The sequence below is a fragment of the Hemiscyllium ocellatum genome, chromosome 8 (assembly GCF_020745735.1).
Source record: "Hemiscyllium ocellatum isolate sHemOce1 chromosome 8, sHemOce1.pat.X.cur, whole genome shotgun sequence".
Classification (NCBI taxonomy): Eukaryota; Metazoa; Chordata; class Chondrichthyes; order Orectolobiformes; family Hemiscylliidae; genus Hemiscyllium; species Hemiscyllium ocellatum.
Genome location: NC_083408.1, coordinates 65,045,908 through 65,059,979, shown reverse-complemented (window position 1 = coordinate 65,059,979; position 14,072 = coordinate 65,045,908). Strand labels below are relative to the sequence as shown.

Below are 14,072 nucleotides of genomic sequence, written 5' to 3'. Positions count from 1 at the left end.
AGGCCATTCAGTTTTTCTGGCACCTTCTCCTTATGATGGCCACCATACTCAGTTCTGCGGTAAAGACTGAGGCAAAATAATTATTCGGTTCTTCAGCCATTTCCTTGTTTCCCATTCCTATCTCTCCAGCATTGTTTTCCAGCAGCCCAATGTCCATTTTTGCCTTTCTTTTGCCCTTTATACATCTAAAGAAACTTTTACAGTCTGCCTTTATATAACTGGCTAGCTTACCACACATTTAATCTTCTCATTCCTTTTTTTTTGCCCCTCTATTGTTCTTCATAAACTTCCCAATCCTCTAGGAAACTTCCCCACTGTCCTTCGCCACATTATATGCTTTCTCTTTTGCTTTTATGCTATCCCTGACTCCCCTAGTCAGCCATGGTTGCCTCACCCTCCCTGCACCATGCTTCTTTTTCCGTGGGATGAATTCTTTAAACAAAGGTTTAAATGGTTTTATCATATATCATTTTTTTCAAACTTTGAATGATTTTAATACCTGCATTTGTGTCTTCTTAGAGAGAAACAGATGGGAGCTAGATACCAGCTATGGACCTATGACCTTGGCAGATCTTGAAACATGTCCCATCCCAGCACTTCACAGCAGTCAAGCACTCCAGAAGATCCCTAAATCAGAAAGCCAGGGACAGGTTAGTATCAGAGAGGTTTCCAGTCTACTTGAATAGCTATTTGCCGAGCTGTGATTTTTGTTGTAATTGTGTACCTTGCAACCAAAATGATTCCCAAATGAGTACAAAAGAGACCCTGTCTCTGAAGTATTTTGGAGCAGTCCAAAAGCCAGTTGCAGTTTGAAGATTTAAAATATTATCTACTGCAAAGAAACACACCAAACTCCCTAGACTATACAAATTGTGGTTGTCCCACTAACATGATAACAAAGAGAAATGTATCTATTTCCTCTGCTTGTGCAGAGAATTAAGTGTTGGAAAACACATAACAAATTATAAGCGGACTGGTGAAAAGTCTTTTGAACTTAGCACCTGTTGGAAGTTTGGAACTGTTGTGAAAAAGGGTCACTGGATCCAAAACATTGACTCTGATTTTTCTGCACAGATGCTGCCAGACCTGCTGGGTTTTTCCAGCAATTTTTATTTTAGTTTGGAACTTGGGAGTTGGGCTTTATGATTTATATCATGTTTCATATGCTTTGAAACAAAATGTCTTCATTTTTGGATATGACCTGATCTTAATCAGACATAACAGTGCTCCTAGATTTCAGTCCCTCTCTGATATTGTTTGACTGCCATAAATCCTAGTTTGTTTACAGCTAAATGTCAAACTTGAGGTATGACACTTCACAACAGAATGGGGATTTGGCACTAAGTTATCAGATAATTTGAAATAACTGAGCATGTCTATCCTGTGAAAGTGCTATATGAGGACAGAAATAAGTATTAAATCTGTTGCAGCTGGAAATGCAACCTTTATAAAGGAGGTCAGAAAATTCAGATGTAGGGAGAGGAGGATCTTCTGATTGGAATTTTGGTGCATGAAATTATTATCGAGGCAACTTTTGTGGATAGAGATAGCTGTATTCTATAGGGCCTGAAAAATGGTATGTACTTATTTGATGATAAACAGCAAAATAAAGATAATTGTCTGATTTATTTTTGTTATAGATACTATCAGTGATCTGGATGCAAAGTGAAAATAGATTGGGTTGGCTTTGAGTTTTTTAAAACTCCATTTCTGCTCAAGGTTTTGCAAATTGTGAAACTTGATATTTTCCATGCAGCAGCAGATTCGGACAATGTTTAGGGCACGTACTTTTAAATCCATTTGGTGCAGTTAATACAACTGAAAACTGATCTATCATTAAAAAAATTCAGTGTCTTGACTACCATATATGGGTAATACCATCTTAAATTACTGAAAGTTAATCAAAAAATGCTATACTGAACCATTTACTAGTTTGGTTTGTATTCTGTAGTCAATCTCTTTGCAAATTAGAAAAGGAAATTAAAACATGTATTGTTGCCTCTGGAAAAAAACCTCAATTTTAAGAGTTTTCTCAAAAACACACAAAGGTTTAGCAGAAACTTGGAATGCTGTTAGATTCAATTTGGGGACATGATCAAATTTGTGGCTGGTTTCTCATACAATAAATAATGGAAACTCTAATTTGCACTTGACTATATTTTCAAATGAAATTGTTGATCTGGTATACAGGTTTGGTTGATTTTAGATGAATGATAGTGAAAATAAAAGCTCAGTCTGGCAGAAACCAATGAGATTATGTGCTAGAGGGCTGCATGAACCTTGAAACAGAGTTTTGCAAAATTTTGTGATTCATTTGTGACAAATTATCTTCTTGACTTATTACTATTTCAGCTATCTAGTCATTAGAATTATAGACAATAGACAATAGGTGCAGGAGTAGGCCATTCTGCCCTTCAAGCCAGCACCACCATTCAATATGATCATGGCTGATCATCCTTAAATCAGTATCCTGTTCCTGCCTTATCTCCATAACCCTTGATTCCACTATCCTTAAGAGCTCTATCTAACTCTTTCTTAAATGAATCCAGAGACTTGGCCTCCACTGCCCTCTGGGGCAGAGCAGTCCACACAGTCACCACTCTCTGGTTAAAGAAGTTTCTCCTCATCTCTGTCCTAAATGGTGTACCCCGTATTTTTAAGCTGTGTCCTCTGGTTCGGCACTCACCCATCAGCGGAAGCATGTTTCCTGCCTCCAGAGTGTCCAATCCTTTAATAATCTTATATGTCTCAATCAGATCCCTTCTCAGTCTTCTAAACTCAAGGGTATCTAAGCCCAGTCGCTCCAGTCTTTCAGCGTAAGGTAGTCCCGCCATTACAGGAATTGACCTCGTGAACCTACGCTGCACTCCCTCAATAGCCAGAATGTCTTTCCTCAAATTTGGTGACCAGAACTGCACACAGGGCCCTGTACAGCTGCAGAAGAACCTCTTTGCTTCTATACTCAATCCCCCTTGTTATGAAGGCCAGCATGTTATTAGCCTTCTTCACTACCTGCTGTACCTGCATTGACTAGTGTACAAGAACATCCAGATCTCTTTGTACTGCCCCTTTACCTAAATTGATTCCATTTGGGTTGTAATCTGCCTTCCTGTTCTTGCCGCCAAAGTGGATAATCATACATTTATCCACATTAACCTGCATCTGCCATGCATCTGACCACTCACCTAACATGTCCAGGTCACCCTGTAATCTCCTAACATCCTCCTCGCATTTCACCCTGCCACCCAGCTTAGTATCATCAGCAAATTTGCTAGTGTTATTACTAATACCATCTTCTATATCATTAATACATATTGTAAAAAGCTGCGATCCCAGTACTGATCCCTGCGGTCCCCCACTGGTCACTGTCTGCCATTTCGAAATGGAGCCGTTTATCACTACTCTTTGTTTCCTGTCAGCCAACCAGCTTTCAATCCAAGTTAGTACTTTGCCCCCAATACCATGCGCCCTAATTTTGCTCACTAACCTCCTATCTGGGACTTTATCAAAAGCTTTCTGAAAGTCCAGGTACACTACATCTACTGGATCTCCCTCGTCCATCTTCAGAGTTACATCCTCAACAAATCCCAGAAGATTAGTCAAGCATTATTTCCCCTTCATAAACCCATGCTGACTCTGACCTATCCTGTTACTGCTATCCAGATGTATCTTAATAAACTCCAGCATCTTACCCACCACTGAGGTCAGACTAACTGGTCTATAATTTCCTGCTTTCTCTCTCCCACCTTTCTTAAAAAGTGGTACAACATTAGTCACCCTCCAATCTGCAGGAACTAATCCCAAATCTGTCGAACTCTGGAAAATAATCACCAACGCATCCACAATTTCTCGAGCCACCTCCTTCAGTACCCTGGGATGTAGACCATCAGGCCCCAGGAACTTATCAACCTTCAGACCTAACAGTCTCTCCAACACCAATTCCTGGCAAATATAAATTCCCTTCAGTTCAGGTCCTTCAGCCACTGTTACCTCAGGGAGATTGCTTGTGTCTTCCCCAGTGAACACAGCTCTGAAGTACCAATTCAATTCTTCTGCCATTTCTTTGTTCCTTGTAATATATTCCCCTGTTTCTGTCTTCAAAGGCCCAATTTTAGTCTTAACCATTTTTTTGCCTTTTACATACCCTAAAAAAAACTTTTACATCCTCCTTTATATTTTTGGCCAGTTTACCTTCGTACCTCATTTTTTCTCTGCGTATTTTCTTCTTAGTAATCCTCTGTTGTTCTTTAAAAGCTTCCCAGTCCTCCGTTTTCCCACTTATCTTTGGTATGTTATACTTTTTCTCTTTTAACTTTGTGTGTTTCTTAACTTCCCTCATCAGCCACAGCCGCCCATGCCTCCTCCTAGGATCTTTCTTCCTTTTTGGAATGAACTGATCCTGCATCTTCTGCATTATACACAGAAATATCCACCATTGTTCCTCCACTGTCATCCCTGCTAAGGTATTGCACCATTGAACTTTGGCCAGCTACTCCCTCATAGCTCCATAGTTCCCTTTATTCAACAGAAATATTGTCACTCCCGATTGTATCTTCTCCCTCTCAAATTGCAGATTGAAGCTTATTGTATTATGATCGCAACTTCCCAATGGCTCCTTCACTTCGAGGTCCCTGATCAATTCTGGTTTGTTGCACAATACCAGATCCAGAATTGCCTTCTCCCTGACAGGCTCCAGCACCAGCTGTTCTAAGAATCCAGCTCGGAGGCACTCCACAAAGTTTCTTTCTTGAGATCCAATACCATCCTGATTCTCCCAGTCTACCTGCATGTTGAAATCCCCCATAACAACTGTAGTAACATCTTTACGACAGATCAATTTCAGTTCCTGATTCAACTTACATCCGACATCCAGACTACTGTTTGGGGGCCTGTAGATAACTCCCAAGAAGGTCTTTTTACCCTTAGAATTTCTCAGCTGTATCTATACTGACTCTACATCCCCTGATCCTAGGTTCCCCCTGTGCAAGGGACTGAATATCATCCCTTACCAACATGGCCACCCCACCCTCTCTGCCCGTCAGTCTGTCCTTACGATAGCACGTGTAGCCTTGAATATTCATTTCCCAGGCCCTGTCCACTTGAAGCCACGTCTCAGTTATCCCCACAATATCGTATCTGCCAATTTCCAAAAGAGCCTCAAGTTCATCCATCTTATGTCTAATGCTTCATGCATTCATATATGGTATTTTTAATTTGTTACTGCCCTCGCCCTTCCCATCAACTCCTATTTCACTCAGCCTTACAGCATGATTCCTTTCTGAGTTTTCTGTTTCATTGATACAGTTGTCTTTCTTGACTTCCCTTGTTCAAACTTTCCCTTCAATTTCCTTCTTAAACATCCAGTTTGTCCCCCCCCCCCCAGCTACTTAGTTTAAACGTAGCTGTGTTGCAGTAGCAAACCTGCCTGCCAGAATGCTGGTCCCTAACCTATTAAAGTGCAAACCGTCTCGCTTGTATAATTTATGCTTACCACAAAACATACCCCAGTGATCCAAGAATTTAAATTCTTGCTTCCTGCACCAGTTCCCCAGCCACACGTTCAAGTCCACTATCTCCCTGAATAACATAACCATACAGCACAAGAACAGGCCCATCTGCCCACCATGTCTGTGATAATCATGGTGCCATTCTAAATTAATCCTATCTGCACATTGTCTGTATACCATCTAATACCTGCCTATTTACGTGTCTGTTGAAATGCCTCTTCAGTGTAGGCGGCACGGTGGCACAGTGGTTAGCACTGCTGCCTCACAGCGCCGGAGACCCGGGTTCAATTCCCGACTCAGGCGACTGACTGTGTGGAGTTTGCACGTTCTCCCCGTGTCTGCGTGGGTTTCCTCCGGGTGCTCCGGTTTCCTCCCACAGTCCAAAAGATGTGTGGGTCAGGTGAATTGGCCATGCTAAATTGCCCGTAGTGTTAGGTAAGGGGTAAATGTAGGGTATGGGTGGGTTGCGCTTCAGCGAGTCAGTGTGGACTTGTTGGGCCGAAGGGCCTGTTTCCACACTGTAAGGAATCTAATCTAATCGAATCTAATCTAATCGGAAAAAAAACATATCTTATTCTACCACCTCCACTGGCAGCATGTTCCAGACACCTGCCCACTCTCTGAAAAAAATAAATTTATCACATACCTCTTTTAAACTCTCCCACTCTTAAACCAATGTCCTCTAGTATTCGATATTTCTACCCAACAATCCACCTTACCAATGCCTCTTATAATTCTATATGTGTCTGATTTCCTTTAATTAATTCAGCATAAGAAATATAGTTCACCAGAATAATTGTTGGACTTCTAGTATCCAATTCTGATCATACTGTAAAAACAATCCTGAATCTGTTATTGATGGGATAAGAAAAATCCAGGCAGCAGCCAATTGAGCGATAAGAACCAGTATCATCCTTAGGGCAAGATGTGAAAGAAGCTGCAAAGCCTGAGGCTGTTTCTTCAAGTGGCTATCATTGACATGGCCTGAGGAGACGCACTATAGATGCGGTGTGATATTGATGCTCAGCTGGATTTCCACCTTCACCAATTGTTCCCTAATCTGGCGTAAAGAATCATATGCAATTCAGACAGGTTCATATAATGGACAGATGATCTATCTGCAATAATATCAGCTAGAGTAGTAAAGGTGAAAATCTACCCAAAATAGGTTCACAAGGAAATGCACTTTGCTTACAATTTAACCTTTTAAAAGGTTATAATGTTTATAAAGTAAAGGAATATCAAGTTCTTAATTACTTGTTCTAGATACATATTTTAGTTTGTAACTCAAGTAGATGTTACTTCCTCCTTTCCAACGCATCTACCCTCAGCATTATTAGAATGCCCGTACTGAGGGTAATCAGCTTAGATTTTCAATTTGAATATGGGCAATTTGTGGTGTATGTCTAATGCACCAGGGCTTCAGCTGGAACTATATGTACATATTTTCCAGTGGAGCACTGCAGCACTTTAATTTGAAACAGGATTTGGGCCTTAGACTGAAGATGCAGTGTCCTGCTATTTAACCTGCTACCCAGTCTCAGAAGCCTATATATATTGCATGTATTTATTTTATTTCAAATAGTTTGCAGTAAAAATGTAATCCAATATCATACAATATCAGTATTTAAGCCTCAAATTTTTGAATAAACTTAATTTACATTAGATAAATTACAACAATTCTCTTACATTTTTATTTTTCACACTCTAACTTTAGATAAATCCCCACGGCATCGATCTAACTTGTAAAGACTTTAATATTCATTCAATTAAATGTCAAACAGCACTTTGGCTTCACTAATGTAAAACTGAACTTGAGTACAATGAATGCTGCTACGCCCTAGATGGCAAAATTCCTCTTACACATAAAATTATTTTATTGTGTAATTACATCACATCTGTTGTTAAGTTCTTTTTATTACAGCATTTTTTTGTATATGTGGTGATTTTGTCAGTGTGAATGTCTGCATCCTCTCATCTTGAACCCACAGCAATAATAGTAGGACCTCAATCACCTAACCTGACTGTACTTTTTGATATTTGTAACCAAGCACGATTATACTAGGCTTTCATTTCATCACACATTGTACAGCATACAATTTATAAACTGATTTTTCAGAAATAATATAAAATGGCATTATTCAGCTTGAGTAATTGAACAGTGCAGATGATTGACATACGGATAATTGATTCTGCACTGTTCCTGCACTCAAATTTATAAAAGGAATTTAACTTTACTAGCCTGTGGTAAAAATAAGATGTGATGACTCTGTTTTCTATTATTGTACACATATGTGCAAATTAAAATCATACATCTTACAGATTTCAAAAAACACAAAATCTTGTTAAATTCCTTGACAACAAAAGCACTTTATGTTTAGGCCAGTTATCTAACTCGTTCTCATCAAGGAACTCAAATGCTGCTCAACAGAATATCACACTCTGGTCTTATGAATGTCACTCTGACTTACCCAGATATGCTGCATGCTTAAACAAGAAAATTATCTTTCAGAGGGAAAAACATTAGCTCTTAGTAAAGTTGTAATAGTAAAACACTTCCTAAGTTCAATGTAATCAGGTAGAGTCATGATTTTGTGAAAGGGAAACCATATTTGACAAATTTGACATATATGACAACATGTGCTATGGATAAAGGGGAATTGCTGGATGTACTGGTTTTAGATTTCCAGAAGCATATTGTAAGATGCCAAATTAAAGGTTATAATGGAAAATAGAAGTTCGTGGAATAGGAGGTAATGTATTGGTATCAATAAGAGATTATGTTAGCTTTCACAAAGCAGAGAGTAGGCATAAATGTGATTTTTTTTCACGTTGTCAAGATGTAATGAGTGATGTGCCATAGGGATTTGTGCTGGGATATCAATTGTTTACAACTTATATAAATGACTTAGATGCAAGAACAGAAGGAATCATTGCCAAATTCACTGATGACACAAAGAATGTAAGTTTTAAAAACAACATGAAGCTACAAAATATATAGGTGAAGGTGAATGATTAAAGTATATTATTTAAATGGTATAAAGATTGTAAAATCCTGAGATGCAAGTATGTCCTTATGCATGAATCACATAAAATTGTATACAGATAGTACAAGTAATTAAGAAAACTTATTGAATATTATAATTTATAACCAGGGGAATGGTGTACCAAGGGAGGAAGATTATGCTTGAGTTATAAAGGACATTAATGAGTCTGCATCTGGAGTACTGTGCACAGTATTAGTCACCTTATTTAAAGAAGGATACTAATATGTCGGAGGCAGTTCAGAGAAGGTGTATGAGACTAATAGATTAGATTAGATTAGATTAGATTTACAGTGTGGAAACAGGCCCTTCGGCCCAACAAGTCCACACCGACCCGCCGAAGCGAAACCCACCCATACCCCTACATTTACCCCTTCACCTAACACTACGTGCAATTTAGCATGGCCAATTCACCTGACCCGCACATCTTTGGACTGTGGGAGGAAACAGGAGCACCCGGAGGAAACCCACGCAGACACAGGGAGAATGTGCAAACTCCACACAGACAGTTGCCTGAGGCGGGAATGAACCTGGGTCTCTGGCTCTGTGAGGCAAAGGTTGGATGGGTTGGTTTGAATCTGCTGGAGTTTAGAAGAGTAATAAGTGACTGGACTGGAACATATTAGGCACCAAGTGGTCTTGATGGGGTGAACATGGATAGAATGTTCCTCTTGTGTGAGGATCTAGAACTAGAGACCTTTGTTTTAAATCAGGCGTTGCCCACTTTAAACAGAGATTAAGCTTTATTTTCTCTCAGAAGGTTAAAAGTCTTTTAAACTCTTTTCAGTTGAAGGATTATCAGAGGTAGCAGGATTACAGATTTGCATTGACAATCAGATTAACTATGATCATACCAAGCTCAAAGGGCTGAATGACCTGCACCTAGTCCAAATTTGTACATTTGTATGGTTCATACTTAATCATTTTGCATAATCATTTTCATATTACAAACCATTGTCAGATTTCCCCACAATTTGTTATCTGACTAAAGTGGAGGTTTGAAGCCTGCCTATTGTGCGGAAGTCTTTCAGCTGTGAGTTTCCCCAGGTTGGCTACTCAGTGGCCAGATGGTAGTTCATCAGTCTGATTGTATGGAAGGTGGGTGAGCTCTCAAAGCAAGGGGAACATTAGCAGGCTCTCCCATTTGCATAGTAAGTGAGGAAGAGGCCACAACAAGATTGAGGCATCCTCTCTCAAACTTTTTAAAGATTACAATAAAAAAAACTAAATCAGTACCCAGCATTGTGGGTTGGATGGGAGTTGGTGCAGGAAATGGAACACTTCCACAACTGCAGTGGCTGCACTCTGCCAAGAGGCCGCCATTCAAATTCTACTCAGCAATCCACAATGTCACAGTGGACATATTAGGCCCTAAACAAGGAGGATTAGCTAATTATTGCTTACAGTCAGGTAAATCTGTGCCCTCATTCATGCTATCCTACCTCTTGGAAAATGGCCCTGACACCTGATGGGATGAAGGTAGGGGCAGTTGGCTTGCTAGTTGGCAGCAGGAGATTTCACATTTGCTTGCTTTCCTCAGGTTTGCTGTTATTTTTTAATAAATCAGTTAAAATCAACATTAACTTTAACGGTCTGAATGAATTCATAAAAGCTGTAATATTGCACAGATATCATTTAGGGTTAGAATCTTGTTTCTGACTAAGATGTCATTGGTACATAAAAAGCCTTGGAAAAAGTTAATAAACTATCATATGACTTGTTGCAAATTTCCTCAGGACGATGACATACCTGCGATGGAGCAAAGACCAGCAACTGCAAGAGTGATAAAAGTTCAAAGTAGAACTCCAGATGCCATAGAACAAAGTAAGTCAATTTCATAAATCTCTTAAGCCTGGAGCCTGGTTGCTGTGTTGCGTCTGTCGACTGAAGCAGCTGCCAACAGCAGCAGTGCCATACTTGGATGCTGTTATTCAAAGCTTTTGAAAAATTGGCTGAGAGCCTTTTAAATTTAAGGGAGTTTCTCGAGAAATATATGGTCGAAGCTTGTTTTCTCTTTTTCAGGAGCAAAGACTTCATTTTGAAACAAATGAGACCATTTCAAACTGCACAATCTAGTTTGCTCAGTTATAAAATTGCTATTAGTCTTTCACAGTCAATTCAAAACTAAAATGTGAACAATTTATTTTGTATTTTAAGAAAATTAAAATGCAATGACTGTGTTTGTTTTTGCAGTTTTTACCTTTCATTTCTGTCTCAACTTGCAAAAGTAATAAATAATTATATAATGTGCAGAAATGCCTGTAGAAATCCTGGAAGGATTATACAATTTCCAGCCAAGTGTGAAAAGCTCATGAATTTATTCATCACGAAGATTGAGACCCTCTATGTGACTGCCTGCATTGCATCATTTCTTTCTCTTTTCCGAGTCCCTTACGTCCTGAAATGCCATCTGTCTGTCTCTCATATTTCTTGTTATACTGAACTGTGATGCTGAACTGAAGGTAATATCTTCAGTTACTGGTCCAGAAATCGTAATAGGCATATTGAATCCATGACTATATGACCTGAATATTCTTGAATATGGAGATGTCCAGCCTGAAGGAAAATAGTATCACAGTCCTGCTTTTAAAAGTTCTGGCCCCAAACCTAGCAACAAACGTTTTGCAAGGAATGGGGTGGAACAGATGTGGGAACAGAGATAATTTGTAGTTTGCACATCCATTGCTCATGGAGGCAACTGCACCTGTTAAATGAAATCCAGTTTTTGGATTTAAGATATCCAAACCAAGATTCATGTAGTTTTGACTTCTTAGGGTGAAGTCTAAAGCTGCTGCAATTCTTTAGAGGATATAGGGCATCCAGTTGGAGAGCTGGGTACAGTTTTAGATAGATCCAGAAATACCTTTCAGAGACATTGTAAAAACTGGATAAACTCAATGGAACTGTGAAGATATGAAGGCACTTAAATGTTCTAGACTTTACATTTAACAAAAAACTGTCGAGTAAAAGTAAATCTGTGTTTGCTGTTTCAATCTCTGTTGACATAAGCCTGAAGGATATTATTGTAGGATTTGTGCTTCATGACTGATTTGATAACCTTTCATTATCACAATGAGGTGACTCAGTTTAATTGATATCAGTGAGATTATGAATAGAATTGCATGTAAGAAATTAAGTTGAAGCTAATGGCAGTGAATGGGTCAATGGAAGTTTTTTTTAAAATAGTGACTTCATGGATAGACATTTAGAACGTTATCTTATTTCACCTAAATATAGGTCCATGATGAATACATGGTGAATTAGCATGAGGTTATAGACCATAAGACATAGGAGCAGAATTAGGCCAATCGGCCCACCAAGTCTTCTCTGTCATTCAATCATAGCTGATATATTCCTTAACACAATCTCCTGCCTCTGCTTGCAACGTTTGATCCCCTTACCAAGAAAAAACCTATCTACCTCTGTCTTAAATACTCTCAATAACTTCGCAGAACAGTCCTCGGTGGATTCATCACTCACTGGCTGAAGAAATTCTTCCTCATGTCAGTTCTAAAGGACCAACCCAACACTCTTGAGGCTGTGCCTTTGGGTGCTAGTCTCTCCTATTCTCCAGGTCCATTCTATCCAGGCCTCTCTGTGTTCCGAAAGTTTCAATCAGATCCACCCCCTCCCATTCATTCTAAGCTCCAATGATTATAGACCTAGAGGCCTCAACCACTCCTTATATGACAAGTCCTTCAACCCAGGATCATTCTTGGAAACCTCTGGATCTCCAAGGCAGAACATTCTTTCTTAGAAATGGGCTCAAAACTGCTTACAGTATTCCAAATGCCAGAGCCTTAAGGTCTGGATTCAAGGCAATGGGCCAAATGCTGGTAAATGGGATTATGGGAAGGCGATGGCCTAGTGGTATTATCACTCGACTATTAATCCAAAAACCCAAAATAACGTTCTGGGAACCCGGGTTTGAATCCCGCCATGGCAGATGGTGGAATTTCAATTCAATAAAAAAATCTGGAATTAAAGGTTGACTGATGACCATAAAACCATTAGAGAAAGTGAGGACTGCAGATGCTGGCGATCAGAGTCGAGAGTGTGGTGCTGGAAAAGCATAGGAGGTCAAGCAGCATCTGAGGAGAAGGAGAATCAACCTTTCAGGCATAAGCCTTTCATTAGGAATGACCATGAAACCATTGTCAAGTATCATAAAAACCCATCTGGTTCACTAATGTCTTTTAGGTAAGGAAATCTGCCTTCCTTACCTGGTCTGGCCTACATGTGACTCCAGAGCCACAGCAATGCCATTGACTCTCAACTGCCCTCTGAACTGGCCTAGCAAGCCACTCAGTTTTATCAATTGCTAGAAAGTCACAAAGAAATGAAACCAGACTGACCACCTGGCATCGACCTTGGAACTGGAAAAGACAACAGTAAAAACACTGTCAAATTCCTTCCCTACCAGCATTGTGGGTCAATCCACAGCAAATGGACTGCAGCAATTCAAGAAGGCAGCTCACTGCCACCTTCTCAATGGCAAATAGAAATGGACTATCAACGCTGGCCAGCCAGGGATGCCCAAGTCCCTCAAATGAATAAAGAAAAAGGTTTGTCATTACTTAGAATCCCTACAGTGTGGAAACAGATCATTCGGCCCAGCATGTCCATACCGGCCTTCGAAGGTCAGGTATTTCTCACGTGTCAGTGCAGACTCGATGGGCTGAAAGGCCTCTTCTGTGCTGACTGATTCAGTGAGTATTTCCATTTATCACAGGCTTCAATAATGATGTCCCAGCTCTCCAGGAGCTGCCAAGCAGAAGTTGGCAGCCTCTGGATCCTAAAGGCAGTTTATCAAGGCCTACTCCTCCACAATCCAACAGCAAGAAGGTTCATCATTTTCATTTGCTTCTTACAGGTTGGGAATTGTAGAGAGCTGCTTTGTGTATTAGAGACATGAGTAGAAGTGTGGCTTTCAAAGGCTGTAAGCTGGGACTGACTGCCCCTGAATGGGAGAGTAAAAGGCTCTTTTCCCCCAACCCAGCATGCATGTCAATGTGGTTACCCAGTCACTTTATTGCCCAAGACAGCAGCCAATGACGGATGTTGCAATTGAGGTCCTTATCAGGTTCAGAAAGCCCCCAGTGGAACTCCTTGTCTAAACCTGTTGAGAAGGGGATGAGTATCTCCAGTGTCATCACCTTCATCAAATGGAAAATTCCACCCTTGATGTACCCAGGTAGTTGCAACCTGGCCTCTCTGGCCCCTGACAACCCAGAAGGCTCTGGTAAGTCATTTTCTTTGAATTACAGTGTGTCCACAGCCATGTAAAAAAAAAATGGATCTGCACATTTAAATCAATTGCCATTTACTCAGGGGGTAAGAAATAGAATTGCTGAACATTCTCCGGAGCTTCATTGCAAACATATGTGATTCCTCATCCGCAGAGGTGTATTTTCCAAGTTTCCAAGTTTGGAAACAGTAGCTAATTGTTATTTTTTCATTTCTGTCTCTCTGCTATAGGACATTGAGATCAATTTGATTCTGGCTGAAATGATGAATCAGC

The 14,072-nt window shown here is 40.0% G+C and overlaps 1 protein-coding gene across 2 annotated transcripts in view; it reads left to right on the top strand.

Annotated features, from left to right (window-relative positions):
- kiaa0586 (KIAA0586 ortholog) overlaps window positions 1-14,072 on the top strand; it is a 533,649-nt gene that overhangs the window by 466,081 nt on the left and 53,496 nt on the right. For both annotated transcript variants that reach the window (XM_060829108.1, XM_060829107.1), the window contains exons 30-31: window positions 520-650; window positions 10,288-10,375. In XM_060829108.1, the coding sequence (XP_060685091.1) occupies window positions 520-650; window positions 10,288-10,375 (219 nt within the window). The remainder of the gene's footprint in view (window positions 1-519; window positions 651-10,287; window positions 10,376-14,072) is intronic.